The 16,674-nt window shown below is 43.1% G+C and overlaps 1 protein-coding gene across 3 annotated transcripts in view; it reads left to right on the top strand.

The window, feature by feature from the left end:
* The window catches only part of LOC143782354 (cadherin-10-like), a 1,064,733-nt gene that overhangs the window by 843,899 nt on the left and 204,160 nt on the right, over positions 1-16,674 (top strand). For all 3 annotated transcript variants that reach the window (XM_077269713.1, XM_077269716.1, XM_077269715.1), the window contains 2 exons: positions 3,249-3,502; positions 13,785-13,921. In XM_077269713.1, coding sequence (XP_077125828.1) covers positions 3,249-3,502; positions 13,785-13,921 — 391 coding nt within the window. The remainder of the gene's footprint in view (positions 1-3,248; positions 3,503-13,784; positions 13,922-16,674) is intronic.

Genomic DNA, 16,674 nt, shown 5'->3' with positions numbered 1-16,674 from the left:
GTAGTATCATGGGAAAGTCTAAAGAAATCAGTCAATATATCAGGAAGAGAATTGGTGACTGTCACAAGTCTGACTTCCCCTTGGATACAATTTCAAGATACCTGAAGGTGCCTCATTTATCTGTACAAACAATTATATGCAAGTACAAGCAAGATGGGAATATCCAGACGTCATACCACTCAGGAAGGAGATGGGTTCTGTGTCCCAGAGATGCTTTGGTCCGACATGTGCATATCAGCCCAAGGACAAAACCAAAAGACCTTGTGAAGATTATGTCGGAAGCTGGTAAGATTGTCAATATCCACAGTGAAACTAGAACTGTATCAACATGGGCTGAAAAACCACTCTGCCAGGAAGAAGTCATTACTCCAAAAGAAGCATACAAAACCCAGATTAGTGTTTGAAAATGCACAGAGGAACAAATACTTTAATTTTTGAGACATTTCCTGTCCTCTGATGAATCTAAAATTTAACTTTTTGAGCATAATGACCATTGTTATGTTTGGTGGAACAAGGGAGAAGCTTGGAAGCATAAGAACACCATATCAACTGTGAAACATGGGGGTGGAAGCATCATGTTGTGGGGTTGTTTTGCTGCAGGAGGGACTGGTGCACTTCACATAATATATGGAATTACAGTATATCATAGCAAAAGAAGATTATGTGGCAATACTGAAACAACATCCCAAGAAATCAGCCAGGAAGTTAAAGCTTGGGTGGAAATGGGTCTTCCAATGGACAATGACCTTAAGAATACTGCCAAAATGGATTAAGGGTAACAAAGTCAATGTTTTGGAGTGGCCATCACAAAGCCCTGCCATCAACCCTATTCAAAAACTTATGGGCAAAGCTGAAAAGACAGGTGTGAGCACAGTGACGTACAAACCTGGATCAGTTACACCAGCTTTGTCAGGAGGAAAGGGCCCAAATTCTGACCAACTGTTGTGAGAAGCCTGTGGAAGGATATTGCGGAAGGATATACCAAACTTTGACCCAAGTCATTCAATTTAACGGCAATGGTATTAAATAGTAATGAAATGTATGTAAACTTTGAATTTAAGTAAGTAATAAAAAAGCCTTAAAACATTCTCTCTCTCTCTCATTATTCTGGCATTTAGAAAATATTGATAACTATGGTAATGCTAATTGACCTAAAATGGGAAAGGTTTATTCTGATTTAATTTCAGACATTGAGAAAAACATGCACATGTGTCTTTTTAAATAGTGTATGTAAGCTTCTGGTTTCAACTGTAAAGGACATAGGTACATTTGTCTATGTATGTTTACAATAATGCATTCAATAGGGAAAACAGAACCTAAGCCAAACACAACACAGCTGATTACCCGTACAAAAATACCGTAAGTGCTGTACATACCATACAATAATTCTTAAAGAAATTGTCCACTGGACAACCCTTTCTCTTTCCCCATGCTTGGCCCCAGTAAAATAAAAAGCTTACACTCACCTACCATTCTGGCACCAATCCAGAAGTGTTGGCACTTGCATTCCCAGTGCTCTCATGTGGTTGTGATAGCACGTGAGCCAGTCAACTCTGGCATCACTGGCCCCACCTTCTGACAAATTGTATATCAAGAGAAAGTCCAAGATGAGGCTGTTCTCTCACTTCCTCTTGATGTTTGATTTGTCCTAAGGTGAAAACAGTGACTACCATAGTGCTGATTCAGCAAAAGGCTCATGTGTCATAGCAACTGCACAAGAGCCCTGGAATGTGATTGCTGACACGGGAGTGAGTATAACATTGTTATCTTATCTACACCAAACATTTACCTCAAGAAGGGGGGTTTCCTAGTAGTTGACAATCCCTTTAATGTATCTTCTAAATATAACCCTACTTTCTGACTTTCGTCTTTTTAAGGCATTTTTCTAAACATAGTCATGTTTGTATACAAAACGTATTATGAGAATTTTTCATTGCCTGAAAGAGTACCAGTCGTTTTAGTTTTTTTTTTTTTTATTAAATCAATAGTACTCTTGAAAATGAGCAACTTTATAATATATCTAATAAAAAAATGTGTTTGTTTATCTGCCAAAATTGATCAGTCATTGTCAAATTTCTCAATTTTGAGCTAAAATCCAATTTCAGCCAAGATATAACTCTATATAGATGGGAGGAGAGAGGAGCTAGAAGCAGAGCTCCTCCTCTGCCTTCTATCTACATAGAATCTTATCAGTAGCACCTCCTGCCTCAGTAATGGGAAAATCTGTCTTCACTAGATACCAATTTTACCTCAGAAGTAATAATTTTGATAATGATTGCTCAATTTTGGCAGAGAAAAAAGCTAATCTCTCATATGATATATTACAACAAAGTTGCTTATTTTCATGTGTACTATTGCTTTATGGAATAAAAATTAAAATTATGGTTATTTAAGTGTACTTATGCACAATTCACTTTAGTACCAAGTATAAAATATAAAAAGTGGTGTTATTTGGAAAATGTATTTTAGCAAAATTCTATTTCAATTTTTCATTAAATCATTGGAGATTTCAATGCAGAAACAGCAAACAACTGAGCTTAATGGATTTCTGTTTGACATCCATTGCTAAATTGTGCACTCGTAAGTGAATTGTAGCTGAAATGTTGGGTGTCCCATAGTGAAAAGAGATGGAAAAAAGCAAATGGACTTTTGAGTGGTTATGTTCAATAATTCCGGTTAGTAAATTCTGTTTTATTTAGGTTGGAATAGTAAAACAATATTATGCTTAAAACAGGGAATAATTAGGTTACTGTATCATAAATATACCATATATACAGTATATGCTTGGGAAATGTATAAAGGCCCCTATGAAGAATTCAAATGCCAATTTTCCTTTATTTTACAGACAAAAAAATGTTACTAATGTAAAACAAGAGTCATTCTAAGTTTCAGTATAAAACCTAGATGGTTCTAATTCCTTTTTTGTACACTTTTTGGAGATATATACTTAGAGTGCCTGTAATGGTTTGCACAATGCAGAAACATATTTTGATTCAGAAAACTATGACTTATTGGCTTGAGTTCAAGAGTCTAGTCACAGTTTCTGCATCATGGTATAGTTGTTGCTTTGTGTGATACAAAAACAATGTTACATCTGTAAAATTCACTGAGTTTATCTGAGAATATATGGTGAGACAGAAAAATGGTAAGACAGTAAGTGATAATTTAAGATATGTGAGTTTGTGTGCATCAGTCTAGACATGTTGATAAACTATTAACATTTTTTACTTTTTTTTCCAAAAACACAGAGATTGGATTATGAAAGTAAAAGATTGTACACCTTAAAAATGGAAGTTGAGAACTCACATGTAGATCCCCATTTCCACTATCTTGGTCCTTTTAAAGATACTGCGACTGTCAAGATCTCTGTAGATGATGCTGATGAGCCTCCTACTTTTGGCCGACCTAGCTACATGTTTAAAGTACATGAAGATATCGAACTAGGGACTATAATTGGGACAGTAATGGCAAGAGATCCAGATATCATTCCCAGTCCAATAAGGTAATTTTCAATTTAATATGTGAAACCTTCCTTATTTTCTTCACGCTTAAAGCATAATGAGTGAAAGAGTAGGTTACTGCTATTACATCTCAAAATTTGTGGACCAAACATCTTATGCAGCTTAGCGAATACGTTTAGTATGACAATCATGAGTTATCATGGAGTAATCCAGTGTTATTTAGACTGCATTTTCTGTACAGTACAATAATTACTATTTTTCTAATATTATATTATTGTATGCAGGTAGAAAATAAATGTGTCCAGTTATTATCATGAACCTCATTTTATTATTTCCAGTGATTAATTAAAAGAATGGAGTTTTAATTGTAAAAACATCTGCTACAAATCTTTTATGTGGGAACATATTCTTTGGGGTATAACTGTAAGGGAACCAAATTATCTGTTGCACCCTGCCTTTAGTGCCTAGGAAGGCTCAAATAGTTCCTTGACAGATAAGAACACATATCAAAGCATAAATCTACAATATGTTTTTGCGCAGGAAGCATTCTTACCACTTCTTTAGCATTGACTGACAAATAGGGATGAGCAAATAGCTTTGGATAACTCCTTATCCAAATAGCTATAGTGCTTACTGAATAGCTGCATCGGGAATCTGGATAACTGGAGCGCTCCCGATAATCAGCTCTTTGGGGCAGCAGCTGAATGTATCGCGGCTGTGTGACAGTCACAAAACATACATGGAGAGCCTGTGTGTTGTGCATTCGTATTCAGTGTCAACAAACATTCTGAGTAATGTGCTAGTAACCAAACAGCACAATATTTTTTTGCACATTTTGTCTAGTAGCACCTAAAATTTGCTGAGCTCAAATAATGCAGCAAATCATGGCAACTAGAAATGAGTGAATTTATGTGAGTTGAATTAAAGGGAAACTGTCAGCAGGATTGTGCATAGTATCTATAGACACTGTCAGGTTGGCATTGTTATACTGAATAAAATGTTACCTTGGTTGATGAAATCCGTCTTGTGGATGTTCTTTAATCTTTATTTTCAGTTTTGTGTTAATGAGATTCTAGTCCCCTAAGGTGGGGTTGGTGTATGTGGTGCTCTGATTATATATTCATAATGCAGACTGCTGACTGGTCACTGATCCCTCACTGACCTGCCCCCTAGTTTACATAATGAATACCTAACCTACTGAAGAAAGAGACACAGAAAACTTCTGCAAAGAAGTTGCCAGCTGTGGCACCTGCAGCATGATTGCATGTTTAGTGTGTCAATAATTCATTTTCTAATTCATTTTCTCAGCTGGGGAGAAAAAAAAAAATATTTGAAAATGGCACCCACCGCGCCTTCACAGTAGGGCGCCAGGCGGCGCCATCTTGGAGGAGGAATTATTTTTTTCTTTTCCAGTAAGATAGCGCCGCCAGCGCATTCAAAGTAGCAACTATGGGATCACAGCTATAGACACCTATAGCTGTTAATGTCCAGGCACGGTGGGCACCATTTTTAAATTGATTTTTTTTTTACCCTAGCTGCATAACATCAAGAAAATGTATTGTTGCCACACAAAACATGCGATTATGCTGCAGAGCAGGTGCCATTGCTGGCACCTGCCTGCAGAAGGGTTTTGTCTCTTTCTGTTAGATATTTGTTAGATATTTATTATGCAAACTAGGGGGCAGATCAGTGAGGGATCAGTGACTAGTCAGCAGTCTGCATTATGAATATCTAATCAGAGCACACATACACCAGCCCCGCCTTAGGGCACAAGAATCTCATTAACTACAAACTGAACATAAAGATTAAAGAACATGTATAAGATGGATTTTATCAACCAAGGTATCATTTTATTCAGTATATCGGAGCCGTTCTGACTAGTCTGGAGCGATACCTTCCGATATCGGAAAGTATCGGTATCGGATTGGATCGGCCGATATTAAAAAAATATCGGCTATCGCCGGTACTGATACCCGATACCTATGCAAGTCAATGGGACCAAATTATCGGAATAAAAATAAACCCTTTCTTTCCTTGAGGGTTCATTCTACATGAAGGAAAACAACTAAGAATAATGTAGGATGTATTGGGGGAGGTGGCGGAGACATTAAAGGCATAGAGGTTTAGCCCAATCAAATAGAATAGCAGGAATTTTATTTTTTTTTAAGACGTTCGGAGTTACAAAGATATTGACTTTGTTAAGATTTTTTTTATTTTCTCAGATATTGATGTTTCACTACTTCCATGCCCTTCACCTTCTTTTTCACATCTCCGACACTCTCTTCTTCATCATCCTCAGCAGCAGCATCTTTGACATCAACTTCTTCTTCACCTTATTCATCTTCTTCATCTTCTATCTATTATTTTTTTTGTTACATTCTTCATATTCTTTTTATTAAACTATTATTCTTCTTCATATTCTACTTCTTCATCATATTTTTATTTGTGACAGGCATTCCTGTAGCTGTTATCTATAACAGTTTGAAGATTACACCTTCCATTCTGCCTGTCACAAAGGAGTTACAACAGGATTTGTCCACGTTCAGTTAGGCCTGCAGCAGCAGGCTTTTTCCAGGGGCACCACGAGGAGGAACGGACTCACCCCCATACACTGCTTAGCCTTTTTCTGCTTATAATTTAGATAATATATTTTGCTCTGATGTTTAGTCTTGTGCTTAATGTTCTTCTGCTCTTTGTTCTGCAGCCTCTTGTTCTTCTGCTTCTCGGTCTCCCGGGTCGTTGTCTTTAGGGTCTTGAACTTGGAAATGTAGCAGAAGGTGCAAGAAGGCTGAGAAAATGCCGATAACCAGCTGATGGAACTGGAACTTGGATGGCTACCCGAAGTTCCAAGAGCCAATGGAACTACCGAGGACCAGCTGACGTTACTGGAACCTGGTTACTCAGCAGGAGGTACCCGTGCCAGAAAGCACTACCGAGGACCACCTGACGTTGGTGGAACTCGGATACCCAGAAGCAGGCACCTAAGCCAAAGGCTCTGCCCGGAACCAGCTGATGGTACTGGAACCAGGATGGGGAGCAGAAGGTACAAGAGCAAAAGACACTGCCGAGAACCAGCTGACGGTACTGGAACCCAGATGGGTAGCCGAAGGTACAAGAGCCAATGGAACTACCGAGGACCAGCTGATGTTATTGGAACCCGGTTACTAAGCAGGAGGTACCCGTGCCAGAAAGCACTACCAAGGACCACCTGACACTGGTGGAACTCGGATACCCAGAAGGAGGCACCTAAGCCAAAGGCTCTGCCCGGAACCAGCTGACGGTACTGGAACCAGGGGGACCTATTCAAGATTGTCTTCCCAGAGCCCCAACTAGCGGTGTTGGAGACAAGGGTCAGCAGGAGGAGCAGAGGAGCAGAGTGTAGGCCGAAGCCTGCACTGGAGGCAGCTTTGTGTCTGTTGTGTCTGCGTGGTGTTTGCAGGACATGTTGCCGGCTACACAGCAGGGGAACAGCTGGCGTTACTGAACCCCACTGACACAGTGGCGGGTGTTTTTCTCTGTGCAGCCAGCACTTCTGAGCACCAACTGGCGGTGTTAGAGCCCAGGGTATCAAGGAGGAGCAGAGTGTAGGCCGAAGCCTGCACTGGAGGCAGTTTAATATCTGTTGTGTCTGCGTGGCGTTTGCAGGACACATTGCCAGCTACACAGCAGGGGAACAGCTGGCGTTACTGAACCCCACTGACACAGTGGCGGGTGTTTTTCTATGTGCAGCCAGCACTTCTGGGCACCAACTGGCGGTGTTAGAGCCCAGGGAATCAAAGAGGAGCAGAGGAGCAGAGTGTAGGCCGAAGCCTGCACTGGAGGCAGCTTATTGCCTGTTGTGTCTGCGTGGCGTTTGCAGGACACATTGCCGGCTACACAGCAGGGGAACAGCTGACGTTACTGAACCCCACTGACACAGTGGCGAGTGTTTTTCTCTGTGCAGCCAGCACTTCCGAGCACCAACTGGTGGTGTTAGAGCCCAGGGAATCAAGGAGGAGCAGAGGAGCAGAGTGTAGGCCGAAGCCTGCACTGGAGGCAGCATATTGTCTGTTGTGTCTGAGTGGCGTTTGCAGGACACGTTGCTGGCTACACAGCAGGGGAACAGCTGACGTTACTGAACCCTACTGACACAGTGGCGAGTGCTTTTCTCTGTGCAGCCAGCACTTCCGAGCACCAACTGGCGGTGTTAGAGCCCAGGGAATCAAGGAGGAGCGGAGTGTAGTTCGAGGCCTAATTGGAGCAAGTTGAAAGGGAACCTTTAACCCCCCCAGGCGTTTGTAGCTGAAAGAGCCATCTTGTACAGCACTAATGCTGCAAAAGGAAAAGGTGGCTCTTTTTATTATGTTCCTTGCAAACGCAGAACTAGACAGTTATGAAATGTGTCCCCTCACACCGTTAGACCATCCCGGAGGTGGGACTTTCCTTCGTAATGGGATGCAGCACAGCCGTCATTCCTACCCCCTTGGCGACGTGTGCCGCCTCCTCAGCATTGTTTGATTCTGTCCCGGAGCCTGCGCTGTTATGTTATCCCTTGGCCATGCGCACTTAGCGCTGCCCATCTTCTGACATCATTTGGTGTCAGGCTGGCTGCGCCTGTGTGGCTGCGCTGCCCAAGATCCCACCTCACAGTGTCATCTAATGTAATCACACTGCGGGCCTGGGATCCATGGGCATGCGCAGTGCATATCTTCGCCTTTCACTCCCCTCCTTCCGGCTTCTTCAGACTGTGCGGTGACACAGCCATGGCATGGTATTAGGGATCAACTGACGGCGCACAGTCTGAAGAAGGCAGAGGGAGATGAGTGAGAGCCTGAGGTGAAGATATGCACTGCGTATGCCCATGGATCCCAGGCCTGCAGTGTGATTAAATCAGAAGAGACTGCGAGGCGGAATCTCGGGCAGCGCGTCCGCACAGGCGCAGGCAGCCTGACAACAAATGATATCAGAAGACAGGCAGTGATAAGTGCACATGGCCAAGGGATAACATAACAGCGCTGGCTACAGCACAGATTCAAACAATGCTGAGGAGGCGGCGCACGGCACCAAGAGGGTTGGAATGATGGCTGTGCTGCATCCCATTACGAAGGAAAGTCCCACCTCCGGGATGGTCTCACGGTGTGAGGGGACACATTTTATAAGTGTTAAGTTCTGTGTGTGCAAGGAGCTAAACTAAAAGAGCTACCTTTTCCTGGTGCAGCATTACTGCTGCACAAGGTGGCTCTTTCAGTAACAAACGCCTGGGAGGGGACAGGTTCCCTTAAATTTCAGTAGTTGTGTCAGCGTGGCGGTTGCAGGACACATTGCCGGCTACACAGCTGGGGATCAGCTGACGTTACTGAAACCCAATAACACTGGGTCATGTGTTTTGACTGTGCAGCCTGCACTTCTGAGCATCAACTGGTGGTGTTGGAGCCCAGGGATTACAGTTCAGGCGGCAGACACATGAATGCAACAGGAGACCGGGATACTGTAGCCAACCAATTATTTAATCTGGAAGAGGAGTGGCAAATTCCTGCGAGATCCAGGCCTTGTTCATTTTCAGAAAAGTAAGCAGGTCAACATTATCGGAGGATAGTCGCATGCGACGGTCTGTTAGTACACCACCTGCGGCACTAAAGACGCGTTCCGATAATACACTAGCAGCAGGGCAAGCCAGCACCTCCAATGCATACTGGCTTTGCTCTGGCCATGTATCCAGCTTAGAGACCCAAAATTTGAAGGGGGAAGAGCCGTCTGGGAGTACAGTAAGAGGGCAAGACATGTAGTCTGTCACCATCTGACGGAAGCGTTGCCTCCTGCTGACTGGAGCCATCTGTGATGGTGTAGACATGTGTGGCGGGCACACAAAACTGTGCCACAGTTGGGCCATACTGGTCTTGCCTTGTGCTGAGGCACTGATTCTGCTCCCTCTTTGTGCAGAGCTTCCTCCACTGCCTCGACGCACTGAGCTGTTTTGTAAAGCACTAGCAGCACTGCTCTCACTTGGACTGGAGAAGATGATGGAATTCACCAGTGTGTCTTGGTACTCCCGCATTTTATGCTCCCGGTTCAACGGTGTTATGAGGCTTTGTAAGTTGTCCCGGTAGCGAGGATCTAGGAGGGTGTACACCCAATAATCAGCCGTGTTCAGAATGTGGGCGATGCGGCGGTCGTTTCTCAGGCACTGCAGCATGTAATCAGCCATGTGCTGCAGACTGCCAACTGGCCAAGAAATGCTGTCCCCTGCTTGAGGCGTGATCTCTGCCTGCTCTGCATCACCCCACCCTCGCTCTACACACTGACTACTGGAGAATTGTGCAACTCCCTCCTCTATACCGAAGTCTTCCTCCTCCATTGACTCCTCGTCCTTTTCACAAAGTGTCCCCTGCCTAGGCCTTTGTGAGGAACCACGTAGCGCTTACTGTCCAGAAGCTGATGGAATTGGTGACTCCTCATCCTCCACCTCTTCCTCAACATCATCCCTTAGCGCTTGCAGTGTTTGTTGAAGCAGGCAGATAAAGGGGACAGTCATGCTGACTAGTGCATCATCTGCACTCGCCATCCAAGTGGAATCATCGAAGGAACGCAAAACCTGGCAGACGTCCTTCATAGTGGCCCACTCAGTGGTTGTGAAGTCTGAACGGTGCGGAGTGCGACTTCTTTGCGCCTGATGCAGCTGGTACTCCATTACTGCTGGCTGCTGCTCACACAACCGCTCCAACATATGTAACATGGAATTCTGCCTGGTGGGTAGCTCACACATGATGCGATGTTCCGGAAGGCGGAATCGGCGCTGCAGAGCTGCAATGCGCGATCTTGCCATGCTGGAACTCCGCAAGTGAGCACACTCTAGGCGGACCTTGTGCAGCAGTGCATCAAGATCCGGATAGTCCCTCATAAAACTCTGCATGACCAAGTTGAGCACATGTGCCAGACATGGAATGTGAGTGAGGTTGCCTAGGGCCAGAGCTGCCACCAGATTTTGGCCATTGTCACACACTACCATGCCTGGCTGGAGATTCGCTGGCACAAACCACATGTTGCTCTCCTGCTTGATGGCATTCCAGAGCTCCTGCTCTGTGTGGCTTCGATTCCCCAAAGAAATTAATTTCAAGATGGCCTGTTGACGTTTGGCCACAGCTGTGCTCATGTCGGTCGTAACAGGTAAACGTTCACGGGTCCAGGTGGAGGTAGACTGTGACGGCTCCTGCAGCGATGATTCTGAGGAACTTGTGTATGAGGAGGAGTCAATGCTGACAGACTGGATTCCTGCAATCCTTGGAGTTGACAGAACACGTCCTGTGCCACTAGCACGATCTGCACCCAGCTCAACAACATTAACCCAATGGGCAGTGAGGGAAAGGTATCGCCCCTGTCCATGGTGACTGGTCCTGGGCTCTCTGACTGCCTGGGCAATTTGGCAGGTGGTGAAGAGACAGATGGGTGCTCTCCAGTGCTCTGTGCCTGAGAGGATGTGGCACAAATTGAAGTTGATGCATTAGCTGCCATCCATCCGACAACGGCTTCAATTTGTTCTTCATGCAGCAGCGGTGTACGGTGATCTCCTTCAAAGCTGCGCATGAAGGACTGTTCCCTGCTGAAACTGGGTGATGATGAGTCACCGGTGCCCGCAGCAGGCACAGAATCCCCACGTCCTCTCCCTGCTCTGCGTCCACCCCCACGCCCACGTGCCTTACTCCCTGCCCTCTTCATCTTGGTTGACTGATAAAGATAAGCAGTAAAGTATTAAGGGCTTAGTGTGCTTATTCCTGAACAGCTCCTAACAGGTATAAGAAACACTAATTTTCTAAAGTGTGGACTAGACATTAATATGAGTTAATGTGGCCTACACAACTGTAAAGTGGTGTGTTTGGTGAACTTTATTATTTTTATTTTTATTTTTTGCAGAAATGACTACAGTGCGATGTGCACTCACACAGAGACTGTGCAGACAGCAGTAAACGGCTCTGCAAGGCCAAAAAAAGCTCCTCAATGTAATCCTATGTAGTGTTTTTCCAAAATTTAGCTGGATACGGGTGGAAAGCCACTAATAGGAAATATTTTAAAAAATGTGCAGCAGGCTGCACTAATTGCAAAAAAGGACAATGGATTTAACAGTATGAGGCAGTGATGCACCCTGAGCTTACTGCAACCGACTGTGGCTGCGTACAGACTACAGAGCGATGTGCACTCACACTGAGACCGTGCAGACAGCCGTAAATGGCTCTGCAAGGCCAAAAAAAGCTCCTCTATGTAATCGTATGTAGTGTTTTTCCACAATTTAGCTGGATACAGGTGGAAAACCACTAATAGGAAATATTTGAAAAAATGTGCAGCAGGTTGCACTAATTGTAAAAAAGGACAATGGATTGAACGGTATGAGGCAGTGATGCACCCTGAGCTTACTGCAACCGACTGTGGCTGCGTACAGACTACAGAGCGATGTGCACTCACACTGAGACCGTGCAGACAGCCGTAAACGGCTCTGCAAGGCCAAAAAAAGCTCCTCTATGTAATCGTATGTAGTGTTTTTCCACAATTTAGCTGGATACGGGTGGAAAACCACTAATAGGAAATATTTGAAAAAATGTGCAGCAGGTTGCACTAATTGTAAAAAAGGACAATGGATTGAACGGTATGAGGCAGTGACGCACCCTGAGGTGAATACAACCAGCTGTGGCTGCTTACAGACTACAGAGCGATGTGCACTCACAGAGAGACCGTGCAGACAGCCGTAAACGGCGCTGCAAGGCCAGAAAAACCTCCTCTATGTTATCCTATGTAGTGTTTTTCCACAATGTAGCTGCATACGGGTGGAAAGCCACTAATAGGAAATATTTGAAAAAAAGTGCAGCAGGCTGCACTAATAGCAAAAAAGGACAATGGATAGAACGGTATGAGGCAGTGACACACCCTGAGCTGAATACAACCGGCTGTGGCTGCACACAGACTAAAGAGCGATGTGCACTCACACAGAGACCTTGCAGAGAGCTGTGAACAGCGCTGCAAGGCAAAAGCAAGGTTCTCACACAGCGGTTGCTAAATTAGCCTGGGTAAAGCACAATGAAGTAAACTGGCCCTCAGTAAGAACACAGCATCCTGTCCCTAACTGAATTCACAGTAGAGTGAGCCCTAAATGGCGGCAGCGACTTTCATAGTGCATCATGACATCATTTCAGCAGCCAATCACAGCCAGTACTTCCATGCCCACCATGCGGAACAGGATGTGCCCACACTTCTAATCAGTCCTCATTGGCTGAATTCGGGCAGTTTGAATTTTGGGAACTTCCGATTCCGGTATCCAATATACGGAAAATATCGGAACTCGGTATCGGAATTCCGATACCGCAAATATCGGCCGATACCCGATACTTGCGGTATCGGAATGCTCAACACTAGTTCTGACACTTTGTGTAGGTTACTATGCACAATCCTGCTGACATGTTCCCTTTAAATTGTTAAATTTTCCAAAAAATCATATCCTCCAGAATTTTGATTTTTTTTTATTTGCTCATTGTGAATTTAGAAAAATAACAAGCATGCACAGCAGCCATATTGCAAACCATAGAGGGTCAGGCAAACTGATAAAAATTTTAGATAATGATACTCACCTAACTCTTCATCTGTCTGACTGCCTCCATAACTTTCTCTTCAATCCATGGATTCTTTTTTCCCTTTCTCTTCTTGCAAGAATTCGCTTTGACCTCTTCACTTTACTTTCATCATTTTTGGCATGCCTATGCCTTGGCCATCACTGTGCATTATGCTGTCACTCTGGCAGCATGTGACATAATGTTGTGATGACCCGTTGTTACAGTGCACATCACCAAAGTGATGGCTCAGAATTCAGTGACAGCAAAAATCTGTAGCTTGTAATGAAGAGGTTGAAGTGAATGATTGCAATTAGATAATGTGAAAAGAAGAGGCACCAAGACCAAGCGGTAGCTGCGGGGGGTGGGCAAACAGTTGAGTATTAATTTTTACATCCTATGTATTTCCAAAGAAAACAACTTTGCTGCAAACTGAATTTGCTGTAAATATTAGTGCAATTTGGCAAATTTACATCTTGCTTGATTTGACAGTCTCTTATAGAAACTAAGCTACTTCACAAACAAAAACATGCTATAGTTTTGTTCTAAGGCAACACATTGGATCTTTATATTGAAATACAAATCAGAAATCAATAGTTACCATCTTTTACGTTGTTCTACTTTAGAATTGAATATATGAAGGAAAAGCAGTAGATTTTAAAAAATGAAAACTAAGATTGAGAGCGATGTTTATGAATAGTTAAATACCAATTATAGGAAAAGTAGAATTTCATAAACATGTTTTTCCTGCTAGGTTCTCTCTGGATCGACACACTGACCTTGACAGAATTTTTAATATACACTCAGGAAATGGATCAATTTATACAGCAAAACCTTTGGACCGTGAAATATCCCAATGGCATAATCTAAGCATCATAGCTACGGAAATTAGTAAGCTATTTCATAATCATACTTGTTTACTGTGTATTCTTCATTGCACTATCATCAATTGCTCTAATCACTAAAATCCTATTCTGTGATCGTAATATCTTTTAAAAATGATGTGCTTCAAAGGAACAACTTATTTATACATTCAGCCTCAGTGTGTAGAGAAACTCCGAATTTCCCTCAGGTCACACTTTGATTCTCTCCATCCAAAGGCTTTTATTTTTATTCAATCTCTAAATGGTGAACATATAACCTTTGGGACAATGACCTATATGGTCTGTGTTATTTTAATACTTCTTCACTCTAATGCACATTATTTAGAGGTTCCACTTAAATGATCACTGTGTACGTTAGATAGAAAACATCTCTGTTATTTTGTTGGTAGGAAAGATTGATCTCATGATACAACCATCTCCACAAAATCACTTCCTAAATGACGATTTATTTGAGAATAAAACAGGATAAAGCTATGAGAGACAGTTATTTCTGTTCAAATGTTAAGTAACTTAATGTTTTCTATTCATTAAGTAGTCTTTGCATTAAGTGGGTATTTTTTATATTCTATTAGTTGTTTTTATAAATGTATCTGCTAAAAACGAAAAAAGACTTACAATTACATGAAGTAAAAAAGGTAGAGTTGTATTTTTTATCTAAATGATGATAGATTTTCAGCAATTTTAGTTAATATGTTAAAATGTACTCAATGATTTAACAATGTTTTATGCACCAAGCCATGTAATTGGGTGTTGACTGCCTGTACATCTGCAAAGGCAATAGGCTCTTGAAAGTACTATATTCTCCCCTAACAGCTATACCTCTCTAATAAGGCATGTAGTGAAGCATGCCATAAAAGTCTAGGAAAAACTGTGTTAAATTAACTTACCTATGACTTTATGAAAAATCAAATGCATTTGATAAGGTATGGTTCAATTCTGGGTCAGCCTTAGGGGGTGTTGAGAAAACTAGGCAATTGCTTAGGGCCCCCACACTCTTGAAGACCCCAGCCTCTACAGCAGGACCTACACTGATAATAGCATTAAAACAATAAAAAACACATAATTGATATTGCTGCATTCATAAATGTCTGATCTATCAAGATATAAAGCAAATTAATCTGATCAGTAAACGACATAACAAGAAAAAATCAAAAACGCCAGAATTGCATTTTTTTGGCAGCCGCAGCATTGCAATAAAATGTAATAAAAGAAGATCAAACATTGCATCTGCCTCAAAATGGTATCAATCAAAAAATCAGCTCAGGGTGCAAAAAATGAGCTCACACACAGCCCTATTTTTGAAAAATGAAAACAATACAGGTCTTGGAAAATGGCAAAAAAAGCTAAATCAATTTTTTTTTTCCAAATTTCACATATTTTTTGCACCTTTTAAATAAATAAAAATACATGTGTTTTGGAGTCTGCATACTCAGACTGATCTAAAAAATCATACACTGCTCAAAAAAATAAAGGGAACACTTAAACAACAGAATATAACTTCAAGTAAATCAACTTCTGTGAAATCAAACTGTCCACTTTGGAAGCAACACTGTTTGACAATCAATTTCACATGCTGTTGTGCACATGGAACAACAGACAACAGATGGAAATTATTGGCAATCATCAAGACACACTCAATAAAGGAGTGGTTCTGCAGGTGGGGACCACAGACCACATCTCAGTACCAATGCTTTCTGGCTGATGTTTTGGTTACTTTTGATTGTTGGTTGTGCTTTCACACTTGTGGTAGCATGAGATGGAGTCTACAACCCACACAAGTGGCTCAGGTAGTGCAGCTCATCCAGGATGGCACATCAGTGCGAGCTCTGGCAAGAAGGTTTGCAGTGTCTGTCAGCGTAGTGTCCAGAGGCTGGAGGCGCTACCAGGAGACAGGCCAGTACACCATGAGATGTGGAGGGGGCCGTAGGAGGGCAACAACTCAGCAGCAGGACCACTACCTCAGCCTTTGTGCAAAGAGGAACAGAATGAGCACTGCCAGAGCCCTGCAAAATGACCTCCAGCAGGCAAAAAAATGTGCATGTGTCTCCACAAACTGTTAGAAACCGACTCCATGAGGATGGTCTGAGTGCCCGATGTCCATAGATGGGGGTTGTGCTCACAACCCAACACCGTGCAGGACGCTTGGCATTTGCCACATAACACCAGGATTGACAAAATTGCCACTGATACCCTGTGCTCTTCATAGATGAAAGCAGGTTCACACTGAGCACATGTGACAGACTTGGCAGAGTCTGGTGATGTCGTGGAGAGCAATCTGCTGCCTGCAACATTCCTCAGCAAGATCGGTTTGGCAGTGGGTAAGTAATGGTGTGTGGTGGCATTTCTTTTGAGGGCTGCACAGCCCTCCATGTGCTCGCCAGAGATAACCTGACTGCCATTAGGTACCGAGATGAGATCCCCAGACATCTTGTGAGACCATGTGCTGGTGCGTTTGGCCCTGGGTTTCTCCTAATGTAGGACAATGCCAGACCTCATGTGGCTGGAGTGTGTAAGCAGTTCCTGCAAGATGAAGGCATTGAAGCTATGGACAGGAACTCCCGTTCCCCAGACCTGAATCTGATTGAACACTTCTGGACATCATGTCTCACACAATCCACCAACGTCACGTTGCACCACAGACTGTCCAGGAGTTGGTGGATACTTTAGTCCAGGTCCTAGAGGAAATGCATCAGGAAACCATCCGCCGCCTCATCAGGAGCATGCCCAGGAGTTGTAGGGAGGTCATACAGGCACATGGAG

This window comes from Ranitomeya variabilis, chromosome 6 (genome assembly GCF_051348905.1).
Source record: "Ranitomeya variabilis isolate aRanVar5 chromosome 6, aRanVar5.hap1, whole genome shotgun sequence".
In the NCBI taxonomy this organism is placed as follows: Eukaryota; Metazoa; Chordata; class Amphibia; order Anura; family Dendrobatidae; genus Ranitomeya; species Ranitomeya variabilis.
Note: the sequence above shows the minus strand (reverse complement) of the source record. Positions and strands in the feature narration are given on the sequence as shown.